The sequence below is a fragment of the Meles meles genome, chromosome 12, assembly GCF_922984935.1.
Source record: "Meles meles chromosome 12, mMelMel3.1 paternal haplotype, whole genome shotgun sequence".
NCBI lineage: Eukaryota > Metazoa > Chordata > Mammalia > Carnivora > Mustelidae > Meles > Meles meles.
In genome coordinates, this window is record NC_060077.1 from 68920549 (window position 1) to 68934878 (window position 14330).

The following is a 14330-nucleotide window of genomic DNA, read 5'->3' on the forward strand; positions in this document are numbered from 1 at the left end:
CCCGAGAAAGAGGCATTTTCTTCTTGTCAGCTACTGAGAGGATGGGCTCTGGACCTGGTAAGTCCCTTCTTCAGCACATGAAATCTCCTCTCCAGAATGTTCCAAGCACAGCATCTCTGCCACCAATCTCTGCAGGCAGGCCTGCCGACCTTCCCCTCTGCCCACATCTGTCTGCCCAGCTGTGACCGCGTCCAACACTGTCTCTAGCCACACAGCCTGGTGGCATCAGAAGATGCCTCGTTCTCTTAACATCTCCACAGCTGGTCACAATTGCCCAAGGACTTTCTCTGACATGGACTGTTTTGCTCCTTCCAAGGACTGTGAAGCAGGTGGGGAGGTAGTCTAAAGCTAGGTTTGCAGTCATGAAGAATCCGAGGCTCAGAGATGTGCACTGCTAGGGCCTCTATCTCCTCAGGTGTGTAACGGGCGCTTGGACTCAGTGAGGCCGCCTCCAGCGCTAACGTTCCAAGCCCCTGGGCCAGCTCAGCCAGGCCCTTCTCTGCTGGGCATGGGGATAGGAATCTTTGCTGAGGGCTGTCTGTGGCACACAAACACGCAGAGAACACCCAGCATGACTATGCTCCCTGCGTACACATATCTGCACACACGCATGCACTAATATCCCATCTAGAACATTCTTGTGTCCCCCAAGGGCCATCACACCTGCATCCTCCTCTCCCACCAGCAACATGCTCACATCCTCATCTCTTCTTCTTTTCTACTCAAAGGGAAGTGCAGAGTCCTGGGGCACTCAGAACACAGCCATGAGACTCCTCCCCAGATCCCACGTGGGAAGCATGGCCCTGCCCACAGGCAGGGAGAGCGGTAGAACCAGAGCTGGCAGTGGCTGCAGTAATCAGGGGCCTCATGCCACACTTGACCAAATTAGAACCATCGACTCCAGCAGTACTCAGAATTGCAGCATGTTAGACTCCCCAGGAGAGCTTCTAGAAGCATGACCCAGAAAACATACTACCCGCCATAGAGGTTCTGATTTCACTGATCCGGATGTGGGCCCGGCAGTCCTTTTTTTCTCTTAAAGCTTCCCAGTGATTCTAAGAAGAAGCCAGGATGAGATCAAGTAATCCCTTCATTCCGGGGCACCCACTGGTGCTCTGTGGACACCCCCATTGCCTTACCCCACATACCTGGAATGTGTCCTTAGACGCGCGATCAAAAACTTTCGAGCGGCTGGAGAGGAAGAGCACTTCTGTCTTGCCGTCCTCGCCATAGATCTGCATGTAGACCCGGGCGGTGGTGCCTGCGCCACCCATGTCCCCCGTCCAAACCTCAACCTCGTAATGGACCACTGGGTGGGCACATGGGGGCAAACGGGACAGTCAGTAATATCCACAATGGCAGGGAGAGGAACAAAACAGACATTCCTGACCCTGTACCATGTCTGGGGCTTCATAGGCATTATCCTTATCATTATCCATCATTATCTGTTTATTGTTATCTATCTTTCTATCATTATCTACCCTTCATTATCTATCATTATCTAATCCTCTCATCAGCAACAAGATGAGGACTATCATCCCCATTTTGCAGGTTGACAAACTAAGGCTCAGAGGAACTGAGTAGGTGGTAGAAATGGCAAACTCAAGCAATCAGACTCCAAAGCCCAGTCATTCACTGCACCACATGTGACTTCTGGAGTAAGGAATGAGGAAGAGTCAATATGCCGGCTAGCATTCTCTGCTGTGTGCCTATCCCTGGGCAGACACCACAGATCAGAAAGAAGCAAAGGCTTTGTATTTGTCTCTTTTCCTTATTTTCAATAAAGGACAAGAGATTGAAATTACAATATTATGTGTGTGTGTGTGTGTGTGTGTGTGTTCTTAAATCTACTATTTATTTGAGAGAGAGAGAGTGCATGCGCACGTGGGGTAGGGAGGGGCAGAGGAAGAGGGAGAGAGAAACCCAAGTGGACTCTGCGCTGACTGTAGAGCCTGATGGGGGGCTCGGCCTCATGACCCTGAGATCAGACCTGAGCTGAAGCCAAGAGTTAGACACTCAATTGACTGGGCCACCCAGATGCATGTTATATATATTTATTTAATATATATTAATATAAATATATATTTATATATAAACAATATATATTAATTAATATAATCATATATTGATATAGATTATATATTATATAATATATTAATATAATTAATAGAAAAATATATATATATTTTAAAGTAAGCTCTATGCCCAATATGGGGCTTGAACTCATGGCCCTAAGATCAAGCATCTCATGCTCTACACACTGAGCCAACCAGGCACCCCTGAAATAATAATTTTCATTTAAATATATGCATCTTTCAGATGATATCAACAGATACATCTACACAGAAAGAGTTGTCTGTATTTTGAAGTAATACTTTATCCAACAGTTAGGAAATGTGTTACAGGTATGCACCACTAGAGGGCATTTCCCAGTGAAGAGCAAAATGTCTACCAGAACTATGGGATCATAGTTTTGTTTTTTTAATTTTTAATTTTTTTATTAACATATAATGTATTATTAGCTCCAGGGGTACAGTCTGTGAATCGCCAGGTTTACACACTTGACAGCACTCACCATAGAACATACCCTCCCCAATGTCCATAACCCAACGGGATTATGTGACTACTGCAAGACTTGTGCTCTCAGCAATGTCATAAGATGATATCATGATTTTTTCCCCCAAGATAAGACTTATTTTCAACAAGATGGAGGACCTTCCATTACCATAGTTATGTGAGAGACCGGGGTAGAAAGCAAGAGGACAGGCTGAGAGCCTAAAGAAGTTGAACTAGAGACACCAGAATCAGCTGGGCGTGAGAGTGGTAAGTGTTTGGACAATGAGGAGATTCAGTAAAAGCTGACATTCCAAATGGAGAAAACCCCAACCCCATTCCCTCTCTCAAATCCTAGAGAAATAAGCAGCCAGGATTAAACGAAACGTGGAGAGATAAAAATTAGCATTCAGAGAGCAAGAACCAGCTATTGGAAATCAACATGTGGTAGCTGAAATAAAATATTCCATTGCAAGGATAAAGTCAAGGACAGTTCATAAGAACAAAAAGAGGAAATTTCCCAAGAACAAAATGACAAATGATAGAAAGGTAAGAAAATCAGAGGCATTCCAACATCTCACCCAGAGTTCAGGTCTAAAAAATACAGAGAATGGAGAGTTGGAAATTGTCAAAGAAGTAATATCCAAAGAAGTCCCAGAATTAAAAAATGCTTCTAGAAGGAGCCTATGAGTTCCCAGAACAACCAATGAAATTAAAATCACAAAAGGCAGTGAGGACATCATGAAATATCAGAATGCCAGAAATAAAACTAGAATCCTATAAACTTTTAGAGAGAAAAAAATCCCAAAGAGTTGGATAACAGAATGGCTTCAGACTTCCCAGCTGCAACACTGGGAGCTAGAAGATGGCAGAATAACTCCTTCTAAACTTTAAGGGAAAATGAGTTCTAAATCAGAATTCTGTAATGAGCCAAATTCCTTATAAATTGTGAGACATTTGCAGACATTTCTCTTCCATGCACCTTTTCTCAGGAAGCTACTCAGTAGAAATGAAAAGAAGGAAGAAACCAAAGAGGGAGACATGAAGTCTAGGAAACAGGAAATCCAACCAGAAGAAAAAAGAAAGGAATTTCCAAAAAGATGGCCAAAGGAAGTCTCAAAGGACAGCTTCATGGCAGCCTAGAACCCTTTGAGGTTCCTAAAGGAATGTTTTGGGACAGGGAGTGAGTGGAAGGAGGTAGAGAGGAAACAGAATTGTTGTTGGGTTTGGACTTATGAGAAGAATTTTAGTTCTACTGGAGGGATAGAGATAAAATAATGTTTAGGGAGAATTGCCTCCCCTCCATTCATTACTGAAGCCTATAGCCCCTCGTATTTCAGAATGTGACTTATTCAGAGAGAGGGCCTTTACAGAGAAGATTGCGTTAAAATCCAGGCCATTAGGGTGAGGCCCTAATCCAATATGACTGCTGTCTTTATAAAAGGAAAAGATTAGGACACACACATGCAAATGCCCAAAATAAAGACCATATGACTATGCAGTAAGAAGGCAGCTATCCACAAGACAAAGAGAAAGGCCTCAGAAGAAACCCAATCTCCAACACCCAGATCCTGGCCTTCTGGCCTCCGGAACTGCGGGAAAAGAACTATCTGTTGTTGAAGCCCCTAGTCGTGGTATTTTGTTATGGCAGCCCTAGCACACTAATACAGATAGGTGGGTATATAGAAAACTATACAAATGGAAAATGAGGCTATTACTAACTTCAGAAAACAAAAAGTTATGCTGTAAATGAAATGCAATCATCATACGGTAGGAGTCCCACCAGTGAGTGATATTTACATAGTCATAATAATGTAAAATTCGAATACGGATTTAATTTTATTGAAGGCTGGAAGGAGGGCAAGCGTGTATGTACACACACATACATACACATCTGTGTTCACAGAGCTAAACCATCCTCTTCCATTGTAGGAAGTCAAGAACTAATGTCCATGAATAAAATAATAAAGAAACTGGTAAGCAAATTATTAAGAATATAGAGATAAATTTCAGAGGACAAGTGAAAGTCATTTAAAAGTTGTTACCTCTGAAGAAGGGGAATGGTAAGGGGGACTACTCCTTTTTAAAAGTCTGTATCTTATTAACTAGTCCCCGTATTACTGTGATGGAAATCAAGTTTTAATTTCTAAAAAGAGGAAAAGAGTTGATTTCTTCACACTGGCAGATACCATTACAAAGCATGTATGTGTATGTGACCCAGCCCTCAAGGAACCCACAGGGTCGTTGGGGAGAGAAAATGCACACATGAAAAGACACAAGTAGCTCTGGGCGAGGAAGCGGTGAGTTCACACTGGGGTTCTTCCCAGGGAAGATTCTGGTGGAAGTGAGCCTTGGGCAGTAGCGTTCAGGGAAGATGGAGAAACGCAGAGGTGAGGAAGTGACATTCTCTGCACCCATTTCTGGTGCCACTATCTTCCTGACCCTCTCGATGATCTCGTTTCTCTGACCCCTCCCATAACTATGGCTCTCACGTCGTGTACAAATGAGCTTCACCTTCATTTGGGGATCTCATCACCCTGTCCAAAAATGTCCTCAATCTCCATGCCATGACTGTTACCCTGTCCTGCTTCATTCTCTTCATAGCTCCTACTTGGCATTATATTATGTATTTATTGTTTGCCTCCCCTGGTGGCAGGTAAATTCCACAAGGACGAGGACTTGGTCTACTTTGTGCCTAGGGCAGTGCTGACTCAGGGAATCTGTCAGTATATATACTTATTAAATAAATGTACGAATAAACAGTTTTATCTCTTCCGCCAGTCTTCCAGCGGGAAGACACAGACTAGGTCTCAAACTCTTGCACACAGGGCTGAGAATGCATCTCTTAATAGAGTCATTTACTGCCTTTATTCCAGAAAAAAATGTCTCCTCCACTGAATTCTCAGTTTCACCATCTCTCCAATGAGCCCTTTTGCTCCTTGAAGAGCCGTGATACACAGGTAATCAGAAGCCCCATTATCTCCCCTCAGCCTCCCACTCAGAAACAAGATCCAAGTCACCCACAGTCACTCCCCCTTCCCCACTGCCCCAGCCCACAGGGGAAACGATGCTTATGGTCCCATTACTGTTAATCCCATACATTTCTGGATCTCCACGACCTCACTGGGGTAGAGCTCCACCTCCAGGCGCCCATCAGCCTGGTTCGTGTCCAGCCAGCGGTTGGCAGGGAAGGTGTATTGCCTGCCTTGGCGGGGCACGCGGATCTGGACGCTGCCGAGGAACCAGCTGGCGTGTATGCCCGTGCTGTCATGCCCAATCACCAGCCGACTGATCTGGAAGGAAACCCAGGGTGCGAGTGAGCAAAGAGCTGGTGCATGGACACCTCGATGCCTCCATCCCTCCCCAACCCGCCCCCACCCAACACTGGTACAAATTGCTGTCCTCAACCCAGATCTTCAGTTCTCCAGAAGAGGAGCCCCCAGAAGAGGGCTCGGCAGGAAGAGGCTGGGTCCCAGTCTTGTCCACCATCAGCCAGCTGCCTGGAGCCTTAAGAGCAGCTCACCTCTCAGGGAAGAGGTGAGAAGCAAGTGGGGGACCCTGGGTATGGCATGAACTCTGAAAGCTCCAGCACGTACTTGGGCAGCGCCCGTATAAGAAACCAAACATTCAAAACATGAATCATTTGCTTCTGATAGCCATGCTATTGACTGGTCTTTGTTTTGTTTTAAAAAATACACTACGGTACGTCTTTTCTGCATTTCTTCTTTGACGTACCCGTCTAGAGGTGACCCGATAGGTGGACGATCTCTCAGGACAGCCTCTCTGTGGTTCTATGCTCAAACCCTCCTCTCACTCTTGGCCCTGATGAACATCCTTCTCTCTCCTGTAATGCTCAACAGTCCACTTGCTTGGCTATTTTACATGTTAACATCTTTACATTTCACACAGACGACTGCATAGACCATTGTGTTATCATCCTTAGGATGAGTTAGTTCTTCAATGTTCAAACCACTTTAGTGCTTTTTCGAAATGCTGTTTGCAGGGCAATTCTAACATTAGGTGGAATGATCAACCAGCTTTTGAGATCCCTGCCAAGCCTCCCACCCAGATTGTCTCTGTGAAGGTTTGGAGAGGTAATGCCAGCCATGAGTTTGGGGCCAGAAGGCTAGTTTGAGAGGATTGTCCCTCCAAGCCCTGTGTTTGCTCTTACGAGTATGAAGTGCCTCTCTGAGCTGATAATGAAAACACGATCATAACTGCATGCCTGTAGCCCAGGTCCCCTGGAATTGTAGGAAGGAAACCAACTTTCTTTACAAAGGCCGACAGCCTTTCCGGTGGGTGCCAAGGTTCACAGGAGGGCTTCACTGTGGTGCTGGACAGTGATGGGACCAGCTGGATGAGTAAAGACAGAGACAAGGGTCTTCTGCCTCACCCAATGGGAAGCTCCTTAAGGACAGAACTCCTCAAGTTCTCTCCGTTCCAGAAGGCCTAGCACCTCCTTGGAGCAACAGTTCCATCAATAGCTGCTAGTGACTGAGGATGACTTGTGGCGGGGGTGCGGAGGGGGGGGGGCTGGGGTATTATTAACATAGTTACCGCAAACAGCAGTCCCATTAGCATCCCCAGTTGTTAGAAGGAATGAGGCAAACAAAGATGAAGTCACTGGCTTGGCAGGAAGTAAAAGGAGGGCCCACAGGCAATCAGCAGCCAGACTGACCCTCCCAACCTCTTAACTCACACTGCTTGCTGGAGGAGGGGGCATTTCAGAAATACAGGGAAAGGCCCCAAACACCAATCCCCTTCCCATAGATGTTTCATCTATCTGCTAGCTGTTGCCAGAAATCCTCAATAAAAGGAAAAGCATCTCACTCTACGGTTATTAATTCAGCTGAAAATGTAAATAAGTTTTAATGAAGGAAGATCTTGATTTAAGCTCATTACCATCAGGTATAAAGGACTGACAGGAGCTCTTTCCCTGTGAGCATGTTCTTGGAGTATCTAAAATAGGGTAAGGCTCAGAGAGAAGGGAAAGGGATTGCAGGAAAGTGTAAGGTTGCAGACAGGGGAGCTTGTCAGCATCCCAGTTGCTGCTAGCCACACCTTGAGAAGGGCAGGTAGTAATAGGAAGCCCAGCTCAGAGATTTCTAGAAAAGCAGCTTCCAATTCTATAAGGGGATTAGATCTATGCTTTTCCAGAGGAAGAGCTCAGACTCTGGCAGCAGGGCCACCGGGGCCCTTGACAGAGGGAGACCGTCAGGTGCCATCTTCAAGAGCAGAGTCTCTCCAGTGTTGCTCAGGGTGAGCACTGAAACGAGTTTCCTGAGAATACCTCAGATGCACACTCGAGTTTGGAACTAGGAAGTATTTTCAGCCCCACTTTTCCTGCTCTGCATGCCGGTGTCCCTTTCTCCAGTGTCTAGAACCTAGCTACCATGGTCTTGGCTACGTAGGTGAAGGAAATGTTGGGACTACAGACCCCCAAAATAGACATTCCACCCCTAAAGGGACTGCGGAAACTTCCCTACTGTTCATGTATCTTCTGCAGCTCTGGGTCATGGAGGAAAACTACACAGCTCACATACCTCCAAGTGGGCATTTTCCCTCTTTGTGCATGTGAGTGCATGTATGCGTGTGATGTGTGTGTGTGCACATACATGTGAGCGGGACTGTGCACCCACATGTGGATATATACGGCGCAGGAAGGAGACTTACGGTTCCAATGTTCACGGTCTCAAGAGTGAACTCATCCACCCGGGCACGTTCAAAATAGTCTTGCAGGTTGTTGTCGGAGACCAGAAGGACTTGCTTGATGGTGTCAGATTTATCCCCGTAGAGCTTGATGTAGACCCTGGAGTCTGTGCTGGCCCCAGAGACATTCCCTGTCTTCAAGCTGATGTGATAGCGGAAGTCTAGGGGGAGGGGTTAGAGCAGGTCGGGTGGGAAGGGATGGGGCAGGAGGGTGGTCTGTAGCTGGGGTGGGACACTGGGCTGGGGGTTGGCCGCTGAGCCCTTGCTCTAAGTAGCCCCATGGTGGGGCAGGGCTGCCTTCCTCTCTGTGGGGGTCCCCTCTTGGGCAACACTGGGATGCTGACCTCTGCTTGGCCTGCCCACAAAGTGTGAGCACACCAATAACAGGAAAGCATTCCAAGAATATGGAGTGCAAGAGACTTGAAGGACCTAAGGCAACTACCTTGTCCAGTTTCTGATCTGATGTATGAGGAAACGGAGGCAAAGGAGCATCAAGCTTTGCAGACTGTGTTGCAAAGGACATGCGCAATGTTGTTGCTAAGGGTTCTGATCTTGGCTTTACAAGCGAGGGATCAGAGGCTTAGAAGGCTACATGTTTGGCTCAAGATGTCAACGGTTCAGGAGGAGCCAGCCGGGCTAAAATTCTGCTGGGGACCTACAGCCCCATTATGAAACAGGGCACCATGCAGACAATGTTCTAGTATATCACCCGGAGAGATCCGTACCCTCTGTGCCTAAGGGAGGATAAAAATGCCTGTTTGGCTAGTGTTACTGCCTTTGTCGCTCATATCCACAGAGGCCTGTGTGCACTCAGGGCCCCACACCCAGTGCCATTAAGTTGCTGTGTACACAGCCTCAATAGTGAGGAAAATTCTAGATCTTCCCTCAGAGCCTCTTCCTTTCCACTCTCCCCACCCTCGTATTCTTGGAATGCTTTCCTGTTCTCGCTGTGTTCACATCTTGTGGGCAGGCCAAGCAGGGGTCAGCATCCCAGTGTTACCATGAAGGGACCCCCACAGAGAGGAAGGCAGCCCTGCCCCACCATGGGGCTACTTAGAGCAAGGGCTCGGGGCGGGAGGTGGGGGGATGAAGTGAAGAGCTCATGCTTATTCCAAGGGCTGGCTTCCAGACGGTAAGGGAGGGTGCCTCTCTCACCGGGGACACACCCACCACCTGGTCATCAGGACAACTCACTCTTCAGTGTTGCATTGCTGTCACTGGGCAGCAACTCTCGGACCAACTGACCATCATCCTTATCCTTGTCCAGCCACCTGGTGGGCAGACAAAGGGCTGTTAGCTCTTTGAGTGGCCAACAACCAACCACCCACTGTCCTGCTGTCCCTGCAGGGTCACGAGGGAGGTCAGAACTGTGTGCTCAGCAGAGGAAATGACTCTACGGGAGCTGAGAACAAAGGGTCACCGCCCAGACTGGGGAAGGAGGACTGCGTTGAGGAGAGGATACTGGCTGAGGTTGGAAAGGTGGTGAGGAGTTGGCTGGGGGGAGAGGGAGGTGCCCTCCCCCAAGGGAACAGCACATGCTGGGATGGAGCATATCCAGCAGGAGCTGAGCGAAGGCCCTGGGGTTGGAAGGCAGCGAGGGGAAGAGTAGCCAGCGTGCAGGAATAATGAGAAGGCTCACAGGATGTAAGACCTTGGCAATCAGTAAAGAGTTTGTCTTGAAAGCCAAGAACACTGGAGTCACTGTCCTCAGCAAAAACAATCACCTCTTTTGGGGAGAGCCTACTGTGTGCATGGCACAGTGCCAAGGGCTCCGGGGAGGGGAAGAAGGCAGAAAAGATACACTGACATCAGTAAGACACTCCTCGGCCCCTAGAGAACCTACAGTCTAGTTAAGATAGGATAGACTAGGGGCGCCCGGGGGGGCTCAGTCGGTTAAGCCGCTGATTCTTGATTTTGGCTCAGGTCAGGATCTCAGGGTCGGGAAAGGGAGCCTCATGACAGGCTGCACGCTCAGCACAGAGTCTATTTGAGATTCTCTCCTCTTCCCTCTCTGCCCCTCCCCCAATTCATGCACGCAAGGGCTCTCTAATAAATAAATAAAATCTTTAATTAAAAGACAAAGAAGATAGGATATGCTAGCCAAGGCACTGAAGGCCAAGAAAAGGATGGCTGTGGGACCAAAGTAAGTGAAACAGGAATTTAAGAAATGAGGACAGTTTGTGGGGAAGCGGCTTTCTCGGAGTCCTCAAGGAGGGATGAGATTTGCCAACAAGGAGAAGCTGGGTCTGGACCCTACAGGGCTGGGTCTGAAGGCGGTGACTCGTCTATTCGTCAGAGTGGGCCATGAACCCAGCTCTCTGCTGGCCATCCACCTGGGAGCAACGCATTGCACTGGTTCACCCGGAAAGTGCCCTCCCCACGGAGCACAGGGATGCAGCCAGAGAAATCAGATGACCGCGCAAAGCGGAGACACCCAGGCCCCAGGACTCACAAGGGTCCATGATACAGGTCATGGTAGCAGAAGAGGCACCCTCAATGTTCCCCAGTGCCATGGGGAAGCCAAGGGGCTCGCCTCTTGATCAGCGTCTCCCCATTTGCCTCTACATCAGAGCTCATCTTGGCAATCCAGCCCTATTCCACTCCTGGCAGGGACTTGCCTCCCTGGCCACGGAACCTGGCAAAGGAAACCAAGGCATGGCCTCCCCTCCAGCCCTCCTGACATGGAGCTCAGGCCTCCCTAAACCACAGTCCCTCTGCCAATGTACCCCACCTGAGGGTAGGATCCCCATCCCTTCTCTCTTGCCCTCCCTCCCCAAGCACATGATCTTATATTCCCACAGGATGTCGCTGCCTGCTGGCTGTTAGCACGCACGGATGTCAGTCGGCAGCTAAGTGATTACACTGGGCATGGGTTTTGGTGCTGCGAGTCTTGAACACCAAAACTGTCTGGGATTCCAAGATAGGAAGACGCAATTGCAGAATTCTTGGTACTGACGATGGGGGTGGGGGGATGGGAGAGAGATCTGAGAGCAGGGACTGCTGCCCCGAGTCCTTCCAATCAACCCATTAGGAGCCTCTGCCTCTGTCCCGTGGAGGTGGAGGTCACCCGGGATTTTCCACAGACAGAGGCTGCAGAGAAGAGTGTGGTGTGGCCCAGCCATCACTCCCAGGGACAGGAAGGGTGGAAGCCAGCGGGCCCGCGGCCACCGGGAACCCCCTCGCGCCCTCCCACCACTCTCTCTACCACTCACCCATCCCCAGGCCCACCCCAGCGGTAAAGGGACACCATGGCTTGTCATTTTCACTTCCAGCTGAAGGGTATTAATAGATATTTCCAAATATAGTCATTTTCTTTCTGCTTCAGACACTTGAGCCCAGGTTCAGCGTGAGATGCTGTGAAATCGGTGAGCCTGTCTGCTGGTGATTTTATGGCTCTTTCCCCGAGCTCACAAGAAATGTGCAAGTGTGCACACCACACTCACACAGCTGCCAGAGCTAACACGCTGGCACCACCTGTCCGTGGCAGAGAAGGTAGATAAAGAGGCCTGGTGTGCCGTCCCTCAGGCAGTGCATGTCCTGCTCAGGTGAAGAAGCCATAGTGTGGGAGCGCAGGTTCTACCTCCAGGGGCTTCAGAGGCCTCGCGAGCCATGGGTTGTTTAAGGCCATCCGCACATGCCGCAGCGGGGGGGGGGGGGGGGGGGGGGGGGCGGGAACTCATTTTCTTAAAACTGCATGGACCCTTTAAGTGTTTGGGGGCCCCGGCTTTGGCAGACCCGGCTCCATTTAAAGGGCAACCCCATTTCACCCTTGCCATTACTGTGGGGAATAATGCACCTGGCCGGGAAGGCGTGGAAGACCAGAGAAGTTAAGAAATGTGCCCAAAGCCACACAGCAGGCAGGTGGCTAGACTCCTGGCCCCATGGTCCCCCCTCACCATGCATATAGTCATGCAGACAGTGTGGACATAGCAACTTTTTCCTCGTCCCCCTTCTGGGTTCCTTGTCCTCCTATTGACCAGTCTCAGGGCTCAGTCCACACAATTATCTCTCTCCCAGGATCCCATCCATTTCCCTGATTTTAAATTCTACCACTGTGCTCTCATTTATTGGAGCTATTTCTCAAGCCGGACTCGGCCTACTCAACTCACAAGCATCTCATACCTAATATGCCCCAGCTGAGCCTCCAGAGTCCAGCCTGGCCCCATTCTCAGCCTTCCTCCCCGCCCCCCATCCCCAGGCTCCCGGTTTCAGCAGGAAGCACGGCCTCTGCCCAGCCACCAAAGCAGAGACTTGGGGTCTCCAACAGTCCTCTCTCTCTCGGGGGTACATCCCATGAGCTCTACCTGCAGGACCCATCTCTGGTATAGCCCCTTCCCCCATCTCCACTGCCGCCACCTAGGGCAACCTGCCATGTTACAGGCTTAAATGTGTCCCCTAAAAGTGGTGTGTTAAAGTCTTAAGCCCCAGGACCTCAGACTGTGACCTTATTTGGAAATAGTGTCCTTATAGAGGTAATCAAGTTAAAATGAAGGCAGGCCTTCATCTAAAATGGCTGGTGTCCTTATAAAAAAAAGGGACATGTGAACACAGAGACAGACATGTACAGAGGGAAGATGATGTGAAGACCCAGGGAGAAAATGGCTACCGACAAGCCTAGAACACCTGTGGCCAGCAGAAGCCGAGAGGCAGGGGGCAGAACCTGTTCAGAGCTCCCTCGCGGGAACTCAGTTAAATTCTGAAATTGCCATATTGTATCTTTGAAAAGTAATGACACTCTGGTACTTAAATAGACAGGCCAGGGGTGCCCTGGGACACCTGACCCCAGTGGCTCATCACCGGCAGGTGGGGTGGGGACAGTCTAAGCACCACCAGCAGGGGCCCTCTCTTCAAGCCACGACTACACTCCCGGTCTGGGGTAGCAGGCAGGGCTAAGTGTCTCCAAAGCCAGGGCCCCGGACGGAAGCTGGAGCGCACAGAGCACAGCAGGACCACGCACCTGAGACACGGGAACTCCACGTTGTCGCTCTCTGGCTGCCCCTCTTCTCTCACCAGCACCCGCTCCAGGAACCAGCCGCTGCCCCCGCCTTTGCCGTCATGCCTGATCCTCACCCGCCTCACCTTCCGCATGGTGACCGCCTCGATGGTGAACTCGTCGGCCTTCAGAGGGGAAGACAGCAAGGCCGGTGGGATGGGGCTCCCTTGGGACCCAAACACCAAGGGGAGACACAGGCCCAGAAATCAGAAAAGCCGGGGCTGATGAGTGGGGCTGCTGGTCTGTCACAGGTGGGTGGAGGGGTACCTGGAAGGAACAAGTCTAACCCCTCCTCCAGCTGCTCCCAGTGGGGAGCAGACTTCCAGTGGGAAGTCATTCCATGTCACGTTCCCAACAAGGGAGGGCTGTATTTTCTGATTAAACAGTGGCCATTCCCTATGATCTCCTTCTAAAAGGCAGATCCCCCAGGAGGAGGGATAGGATAAGCTGTTACCGGTCACTAACCATGTATCATGTCTTAATTCCTTGGCCAATCATCTCGGGCTCCTGCTACAGAAGGGCACCAGCCCGCTTCTGAGGCATGGCTAGGACTGACTGGGGAGGGCAGGAGAACTAGTGAACTTGCTAAGTGCAGTTTTGCCTGCCAATGGGGCAGCAGAAGTGCGGCAGGGGCTGGAGAGTTGCCAAGTCTACATGAGCACACCCGGGAGTCTCCCGGAACAGGAACACGAGGGTGGGATTGACTGATGGACCAAGGATTCAGAAGAGGTAGAAGTAAAGAGTAGGAAAGGGTGGGTGTGGATGGGAGAGAGAGAGAAGAAATGTATAAATCTGTGTGAAGTCACCCCCTCCGGCCCTCCCCAAATGAGCCTGGGTCCACCCACAACACTCAGATTATTTTGATCACCATAGCCTTCTTGTGTCTGTGACCCCAAGGTCAGCCTGGAGTGGCCTCTGAGAGAGACCTCCACTCGATCTCCACCGTTTGTCCTGCCCTCACTGAGGATGGGGCAGCAGAGGTGGGGAGAGAGCCAGGATTGTCCTAGGTCAGTCTGCAAATCCGCTTCACCTGGTAAGCACCATGAACCTCCCTCACTGCAACAATGACCCTGCT

At 49.8% G+C, this 14330-nt stretch overlaps 1 protein-coding gene across 2 annotated transcripts in view; it reads right to left on the reverse strand.

Annotated features, from left to right (window-relative positions):
- Positions 1 to 14330, reverse strand: part of LOXHD1 (lipoxygenase homology PLAT domains 1) — a 150557-nt gene that overhangs the window by 66505 nt on the left and 69722 nt on the right. For both annotated transcript variants that reach the window (XM_046025791.1, XM_046025790.1), the window contains exons 14-18: positions 13220 to 13380; positions 9457 to 9533; positions 8227 to 8423; positions 5654 to 5846; positions 1149 to 1309 (exon numbers count right to left, since the gene is read on the reverse strand). In XM_046025791.1, the coding sequence (XP_045881747.1) occupies positions 1149 to 1309; positions 5654 to 5846; positions 8227 to 8423; positions 9457 to 9533; positions 13220 to 13380 (789 nt within the window). The remainder of the gene's footprint in view (positions 1 to 1148; positions 1310 to 5653; positions 5847 to 8226; positions 8424 to 9456; positions 9534 to 13219; positions 13381 to 14330) is intronic.